This window comes from Balearica regulorum, chromosome 30 (genome assembly GCF_011004875.1).
Source record: "Balearica regulorum gibbericeps isolate bBalReg1 chromosome 30, bBalReg1.pri, whole genome shotgun sequence".
NCBI classification, from domain to species: domain Eukaryota; kingdom Metazoa; phylum Chordata; class Aves; order Gruiformes; family Gruidae; genus Balearica; species Balearica regulorum.
In genome coordinates, this window is record NC_046213.1 from 1293806 (window position 1) to 1302880 (window position 9075).

Consider the following 9075-nt stretch of genomic DNA (forward strand, 5'->3'; position numbering starts at 1 on the left):
GGCAGGGTCCTTCTGTGATCAAGAGGGGGCACGACTGCTTACAGCTCCAGATCACCCCCAGGACATTTGCAGAGGGTTCTTTTGAAGAAGGACACAAAAGGAGCTTTACTTGAAAGGGAAGGTGTCTGCGCTTTGAGGTTTCTTCTCTTTGTCTGGGTGGGCAGTGGCAGATCACAGAATGCTAGAATCCTAGAATGTAGAATGGTTGGGGTTGGAAGGGACCTCAAAGATCATCTAGTTCCAACCCCCCTGCTGCGGGCAGGGACACCCTCCACTAGACCACGTTGCCCACAGCCCCATCCAACCTGGTCTTGAACACTTCAGGGTGGGGACATCCACAGCTGCTCTGGGCAACCTGTTCCAGTGCTTCACCACCCTCAGTGAAGGTATTTTCCTTGAACTTTATCTCAAAACTTCTCATTGTCTTTTCCCTCTTAAACAGGCTCTGAAGCGCAGAGGCAGCAAATGTCCAACAGCAGCTCCATCACCCACTTCCTCCTCCTGGCATTTGCAGAGTCACGGGAGATGCAGCTCTTGCACTTCTGCCTCTTCCTGGGCATCTACCTGGCTTCCCTCCTGAGCAACGGCCTCATCATCACCGCCATAGCCTGTGACCACCGCCTCCACACCCCCATGTACTTCTTCCTCCTCAACCTCTCCCTCCTCGACCTGGGCTCCATCTCCACCACTCTCCCCAAATCCATGGCCAATTCCCTCTGGGACACCAGGGACATTTCCTATGCAGGATGCACTGTCCAAGTCTTTTTCTTTCTCTTTTTGATGTCAGTGGAGTATTTTCTTCTCACCGCCATGGCCTATGACCGCTACGTTGCCATCTGCAAACCCCTGCACTACGGGACCCTCCTGGGCCGCAGAGCTTGTGTCCACATGGCAACAGCTGCCTGGGGCGCTGGTTTCCTCTACGCCATGCTGCACACGGCCAATACATTTTCACTACCACTCTGCCAAGGCAATGCCATAGACCGGTTCTTCTGTGAAATCCCCCAGATCCTCAAGCTCTCCTGCTCCAACTCCTTCCTCAGGGAATTTGAGGTGCTTATATTTAGTGCTCTGTTAGCTTTTGTGTGTTTTGTTTTCATCGTGCTGTCCTATGTGCAGATCTTCACAGTTGTGCTGAGGATCCCCTCTGAGCAGGGACGGCACAAAGCCTTTTCCACATGCCTCCCTCACCTGGTCGTGGTCTCCCTGTATGTCAGCACTGCCACGTTTGCCTACCTGAAGCCCCCATCCACCTCCTCCAAATCCCTGAATCTGATGGTAACAGTTCTGTATTCGGTGGTTCCTCCCGCAGTGAATCCCCTCATCTACAGCATGAGGAACCAGGAGCTCAAGGATGCCATTTGGAAAGTGATTTAATGGAAATCTTTCAGTAGTTATGAACTTGCCTTGTCTGCACAAATGACCCCCATACTATCCCATTGCAGGCGTGTGCTTTGTTCAATTATCTATGATGTTATTATTACCTGTAGAACATAAATGTTTGGATTCACTTCATTGGTAAGGATGAACAAACTTTCTCTGTGTCACCTGACTGTCATATGAAAAATCTTTCTAACACTCCATCAGAGCCGAGTCTCCCATAGCATCTTGATAATAAAAATGGCAGTGCACTGCCTGGAGACTGGACTCTTCACCCAAAGCTGTTGACAAGAATAGGCATCAGCAGATGTCCCCCAAAGGGACCTGTTGCTCCATGGGTTCAGGATCACAGAGCTCATTATCATGTTGGTGCCCTTCAGAGACTGAGGGTTTGATTTAGGACTTACCCATTGGTGTCTAGTGACAGTGGAGTCAATGAGCGGTCAGCGAATCACTGAGGTACACACCCAGGGCTGTCACACATGTGACACGTGGATGATGTCCTTAAGGAAGGGAGTCAGGAGCTGCCTTGACAGCCCAGGGATCTCTTCGTGGACAACATGTGCCTGGGATGGGCAGTGACTAGAGCCCCACAAAGTTTCCCAAGGTGGTGGAGTCACTCACAGGAACAGTGCACGTGCACCCAGGCATCTGCAGGAAGGAAGGGCTCTGCAGGCCCCGAGGAGGAAATGGGGACCCAGCAGGCACAAGGAAGAGAGGAAACCAGAGTCATTCATGTCACCCTCAGTCATGACCGAGCATCGAGTGTCCTTGGAAATGGACCATAGTCCCTTCAAGCACCTGCCACATCCACAGAGCCCCAGGGAGGGGGCTTAGGAGCAGTGATTCCCACCCAGCTCCCAAGGGCCAGTGAGGAGCACAAAGAGAGGGCCAGGAATGACCAGAATGATCAGGGAAAGGTGAGATGGGATCTGACCTGGGCGAGAGCTTGTGTCAGAGAAAATTCCCATGCTCAGCTAATTGAAAACTGTTTCCAGAGCATGGATACCCTGAAGCATATTCACAGTGCAGAGCCAGAGGTTCTCGCTGTCTCGCTGCTCCACCAGGGGCCTGTGAAGTGGCTGAAGAAGGGCTGGTGTCAGACACACGCCACCCCTTTGTGCCATCGTCCCTCACAAAGAGTGACATTGGGACAGAGGCTGGCACCCTGTGTCAGGCCTTGCACTGACGGAAGCAAGACCCAGCAGCCTTTGAGTTCGCTGCTGTCCCTCACTCGGTCCTTGTGCCTAGCGCATGTCCTTGAGACAGCCTCGCCCACCCCGTGTGTGCTGGCTCTTACCCGCAAAAGTCACCCCCAGTCCTGGCCAGTCCAGGGGAGGGCTGATCTTTGAAAGCCGACCAGCTCCATCTCTACGGAGGGAGCATCCAGCCTTCCTCAGGCTCACACATTCGCAGACCCTGGCAGACCCTGGAGGAAGACTGTCTGCAACCTCTGGGGCACCAAGATCTGTTGTGCAGACCAGGGGTACGTTTCCCCACCCTTGAATGCACCCAGCACCAGGGGGTGCCTGCACAGGGTGGCTGTGGGGCTGCATGTGGGGCAGCGGGGCTCTGCTGCTGCAGCAGGGATGAGGATGGGAACAGGAGCCACAAGGTTCCTGGAAGTTCCCACACTGCCAGGGTGTCCCAAACTTACCCTCAAACACCCTGGCAGGTCTCTCACCCTGGGCTCCCAAGATGCACCATGCGTTGAAGAGTAGAGTGGGCTCCATCATGCCTAGCTCTGCCAGTAGCCCTTCTGTAGCCAGAGCAGCTCCCAATGGTGGGGAGAGGACTCACTGCTGCTCACAGGGTTGGAGGTCTCTTGGGGGCTGCACCCAGTGGCACCACCTGCCAGGACCCCCAAGACACAGTGGCAGGCGCTGGTTCCCTGCACCACAGCTCACAGTCCCTCCCCTCCTATGTGACCGGTGTCTCCCAGGAGCACTGCTGGGTGTGAAGGGGAGCCGCAGGAGCTCTCCTCTGCTGAGCCCCATGGCTCCTGGTTCTGCCTGGGTCCCAGCTCACACTCACTACCACAATCTTTGTGCAGTCTATGTCTCTGCCTGGAGACACTGATAGAGGGAACTAACACTTAAGGGAAATAGCAGGACCATTAACTAGCTTAAGCCACATATCTAGTAATCTTAACCCTTACGTAAGATGTTTTAACAAGAACTAGCGTAAGGAAGGGTCAAGATGACCCTTCATTCTGCTTGCATTTTTGCAACCAATCACAAGATAAGGAGGTAGTAAATCAGAATGGAATGAACACGGAGGATTCTCTGCTAATTAGGAACCGGTCTGAGTAAGTTTTATGGTGAAGGTGAAAAGTGCACAGTGAGGAAGACATACGGCCTTCATCCCCAAGACCCCAGCCCACGACCACCAAGAGGCACTGCGCGTGCGCAGCTGAGAGGAGTTAAAGGCGGAGACAATGGAAATGAACTCATTGTAATAAGACCGCCTTTCCACGGACAGATCATGAATATGTATAGGCGCTTTTTGAATATGTAACATTTTGTTGTATAAAATTCAAAGGGAATTGCCGCAAGGTGCACACGATTTTGGTGGGATGACCCCCCGTGCTGCCCAGCGCTGAATAAACATACCTACTTTACAACTTTCCCAGTTGTGGAGTCCGATTTTCCGCACATCATTTTGGCGAGCCAGCCAGGAGACACTCTGCTCGGCTGCGGGATCGACTGCGGAGCGGACGCTCCTAGGCGCGCCCCGAGCACTTCTCTCGGAGGAGCCTCCACTTCCAGCCGCTCACGGCAGGAGTAGACAACAACCTCCTGAAGCTGCGGATAAACGGTATGTTTAACAAGGGGGCCAGTAAGTCGTAGGGGACGCCCACGCTTGGCCGGGGCCGCTGGTAAATCGCGCAGAGACGTCTGGCGTACAGCATAGTCCCCGTATGGGAGGAGGGTACCCTAAGGAAAGGGGGGATTCGCTGACCGATAGAGCGGCCGCTAGCGATCTTGGGAGTAGATCGAGTGAATCCGAGGTTATCGCTGCATCCCGGCATCGGGAGCCAGGACGGACCTGCTAATGACTGTATAAGAAGCAGGAGAAGGGTAAGCGAGCCTCAAAGTGTGCAGCTGCTGAAGGGATAACAACTAGAGCGTGAACTGTATGATTTATCTATGAAACGCCCGGGTATTTTATGTTAAAAGCACGAGTGTCTGTGTGTGTGTGTTTGAGAGACAGCGCCGCTGTGAAGCGAGTGGGAGTCCTGATTTGCGGTTCCGTGATTCCGCGAGGAACATGGCCAGAGACGGACAAAGTGTCTGAAACGTTTGTAAGATCTGTAAATGTTTTTGATATATGTAAGTTGGGCTGCTGCGGTGTTTAGTCAATCTCCTAAGTATCGGAGGCCTGGCTGATCATCAAAGTGGCAGGACGGAGGGAGTCACTCCTTCAGTGGTTTGGGCTCGAACCTTGGGAGTATTTAAACGAAGGAGGGAACTGGATAAGGAGGGGAGAGGAGCGGATTTTATTAAGAAGAGCGTATTTAACACCAATTGGACAGGTAGTAGCCCTAAATTGGGAACAACCTGTCCCAGATACCTTTTTTAAACCCCCATATTGATGGAGGGTGATTCCTTGTTTTGTGTGTGGGATTACTAACAAATTATGTGAAAATTGGCATTCGGCCTGGGTCTTGTTAGAGTGTTCATTTTGCAAGGAAAGGTGGTATTGTTTATCTGGAAGGCAGAAAGCTGAATGTCCTAAGTGCTTTCCCAAAATCCCCAGCTTTGTGATTGGGAAAGGACTTATCAAGAATCCAAAATAGGAAAGTTTGCGTGTAAAAAAAACAAAAACAAAAACAAAACCCACCCAAAAACCCAAAAGACCTAATCCCAGAAATTTGGGGACGTTTGGGAAAAAGGATTGAAAGAGAACCGTGGGGATTTGTAAGAGGAGGTTTGCGTGGAAATTAAAACGGGATAGAGAAGGTAGCAGGAAAGAGTTTGTGAAAAAGGAAAAAGAAATTATTAGGATGGGCAATACCCAGGGAGGCATTCTAAAAAAAGAGTCCCCTAGGCTGTGTACTTGCTCACTGGAAGGAAATTGCTGGGACTGGAGGCACAGAGAGCAGGAAGACCCTTATTAAGTACTGTAATCAGTGGTGGCCACTGTACAAACTAGAAGATGGAGCCAAATGGCTGTTGAATGGGTCAATTGATTATAACACTATCTTGCAATTAATGCTGTTTTTAAGAAGGGAAGGAAAATGGGATGGAGTATCATATGCAAATATGTTTTTCACCCTCCGAAATCATCCGGAGTGGCAAAGGGACTGTGGGATGGTGCCACCACAGGACCCTATGGTACTTGCCCTTGAAAGAGAGAGTAACAAGGAACTTAAAGGCAAGCTGAAGCGGTGCTGCTCAGCATGTAGTATTGGATAAAGATGTACAAACGCAAACAAAAACCGCCAGGCACTAGAACAAGATCTAACCGATTTGTTTAAGCCTCCCCCTCGATCGCAGGAGCAGGATGTGGACTCGGACGGAACCTCCACTCCCCCGACTAGCCCTGTATCCTCCCGTACTAGGCGGAAGCCCGGCCTGACGGTCCTGCAGGCACCTCTCCGGGAAGCAGTAGGACCTGATGGTGGGACAATGCTGATCAAGGTACCTTTTTCCACAATTGATTTAGAGGCATGGAAAAGGGTTGCTAAGGATTACAGGAACGATCCGGTGAGTGTGACCAAACATTTTCAGTTTATCGTAAAGCAACACAACCCCGATTGGAATGACATACAATTATTGTTAGAATGTATGACCGAGACGGAAAAACAATTGATTTTAAAAACTGCAGGGGATCTGGCTGAGGACCATTATAAAGTCTTGGGAGGAGACGTTAAAGAATACCTCCCCCTTCAGGACCCAAAGTGGGATGCGAATAGGTCCGCCCATATGGAGAAATTGCGGGCATATCAGGGATGGATTTCAAAAGGAATGGAAAGAGCCATTCCCCAGACCATAAATTGGTCAGCACTATATGCAATTAAGCAAGGGCCTTCCGAGTCACCATCCGAATTCCTGGATCGACTGAGGGACGTAATGCGCCGTAACACACCGCTGGACCCTGGGTCAGAGGTAGGAATACAACAACTAGTTTCTTTATTTTTGGGCCAGTCTACAGGGGATATTAGGCGAAAGCTTCAAAAGCTGCGTCCCACAGAGGGCAGGAACCTGGAAGTATTGTTAGATGAGGCATGGAGAGTGTTCAGCAATAGAGAGGAAGATTACAAACGGGGACAGAGAAGGGTGGTAGCGGTTGTCAGGGAAGAAGAAGAGAGAAAACCCAGACGAGGACCGCTTCGATTAGACAGGGATCAATATGCGTTATGCAAAAGATTTGGTCACTGGAAGAATGAGTGTCCAGAAAGGCAAGGAAATAAGGGGAAGGGACGAAGCAATCAGAAAAGAGGGATAGTGGCCCATGTGAAGGAGGACTGACGGGGACCTGGGGAATCTACCCTAGCGGATCCACTGGTTATAATGAAGCTAGGGAAAGAACAAAAGAAGATAGAATTTCTGATCGACACAGGGGCAACGTATTCAGTTTTAAACCAAGCTTTGATGCCCCTGGGAAATGACTATATCATGGTAAAAGGGGCAACTGGCCAAAGTGAAAAGGCATATTTTTGTGAGCCTCTGAGATATAAACTAGGAAAACAATGGGGCATTCACAGATTTCTGTATATGCCCAAATCCCCGAAGGCACTTTTGGGAAGAGATTTATTGGAACAATTGGGTGCAATAATTAAATTCGAAAAGGGAGAGATTACTCTGGAGGTAAATGATCAGCAGTATATCCAAATAATGAGTTTATCACTAGCTAGTGTTCCCACAGAAGGAAAAATCGGGGAGGAGATCACGAACCAGGTATACCCTGGGGTATGGGCCACTGATGTACCCGGAAGAGCAAAGAATGCCCCACCTGTTGAGGTCAGGCTCAAAGAAGGAAGGCAGCCAGTAAGAATTAAACAATATCCCCTGAGGAAGGAGGACAAGGAAGGAATCCGGCCAGTGATAGAAAATTTTCTACAACTAGGATTACTAAAGGAATGTGAGTCCGACTTTAACACTCCCATATTACCTGTCCGTAAGCCCGACGGATCATACCGGGTAGTCCAGGACTTACGGGCTGTAAATAAGATAACTGAAGACCTCTACCCGGTAGTGGCGAATCCATACACCTTGTTAACTGTGCTGACCCCTGAGCTAACCTGGTTTACCGTTTTAGACCTGAAGGATGCCTTCTTTTGCCTCCCTCTCCATAAAGCCAGCCAGAAAATATTTGCATTCGAATGGGAAAATCCTAAAAGCGGTCGTAAAACTCAGCTTACTTGGACGGTGTTACCACAAGGGTTCAAAAATAGCCCTACTATATTTGGTAATCAACTTGCAAAAGATCTTGAGTCTTGGGAAGCCCCGCCTGAGGAAGGGAAGCTGTTACAATATGTGGATGACATCCTGATTGCCACCAAGACAAAGGACGCTTGTATGGCCTGGACGGTGAGTCTGCTAAATTTTTTGGGGCTCCAGGGATACCGGGTATCCAAGAAAAAGGCCCAAGTAATGCAGCGCAAAGTGATTTATCTGGGCTATGCAATTAGTGCTGGACAAAGGACTTTGGGACAGGCCCGAAAAGAGACAATATGCCAAACCCCGAGACCACAAACAGTGAAAGAGTTACGAACTTTCCTGGGGATGACTGGGTGGTGCCGACTATGGATCTGTAATTACGGACTGCTTGTTAAACCCTTGTATGCACTAACAACCACTGAGCAGAAACCCCTTAAATGGAGCAAAGAGACCATACAGGCCTTTGAGCTGCTAAAGAAGGCCCTGATGTCGGCCCCAGCCTTAGGACTCCCAGATGTAAGTAAACCATTTTTCCTTTTTTCCCATGAGAAGCAGGGGATTGCCCTAGGAATATTAGCGCAAGATTTGGGCCCGTACCGACGAGCAGTTGCCTACTTTTCCAAACAATTGGATTCAACTGCAAAGGGCTGGCCTGGATGCTTGCGAGCGGTCGCGGCTGTAGTACTAAACATCCAGGAAGCCCGAAAATTCACCCTGGGCCAGAAAATGACTGTGTTAGTGTCCCATACAGTATCTGCAGTACTGGAAGCGAAAGGTGGACACTGGCTTTCCCCACAAAGATTCTTGAAATATCAGGCTATAATGGTAGAACAAGATGATGTGGAGATTGTAGTCACTAACATTGTCAATCCAGCCTCTTTCCTCAGTGGAAACACAGGAGAACCAGTGCATCACGACTGTCTGGAGACCATCGAGGCAACATATTCGAGCCGCTCGGACCTGAGAGACAGTCCTATGGAAAACACGGAAAACTGGTTCACGGATGGAAGCAGCTATGTCCTAAGTGGTAAAAGACATGCTGGATATGCCATTACCACCAGCCAGGAAGTAATAGAGTCAGGGCCCTTGCCCATGAATACCTCTGCGCAGAAGGCAGAAATAATTGCTCTGACCCGCGCCTTGGAATTGGCCCAAAGCAAAGCTGTAAATATCTATACAGACTCAAAATATGCCTTTGGAGTCGTGCATGCGCATGGAGCAATCTGGAAGGAGAGAGGATTATTGAACTCACAAGGCAAAAACATCAAGCATGCGGAGGAGATCCTGAAGCTGTTGGAGGCAGTCCAAC

General features: G+C 49.9%; 1 protein-coding gene across 1 annotated transcript; it reads left to right on the forward strand.

Annotated features, from left to right (window-relative positions):
• The first annotated feature begins 465 nt into the window (after nucleotides 1-465).
• On the forward strand, nucleotides 466-1377 carry LOC142598704 (olfactory receptor 14J1-like). Its single transcript, XM_075737977.1, has one exon. The coding sequence runs from the start codon at nucleotides 466-468 to the stop codon at nucleotides 1375-1377; it is 912 nt and encodes a 303-aa protein (XP_075594092.1).
• The last annotated feature ends 7698 nt before the right edge of the window (nucleotides 1378-9075 follow it).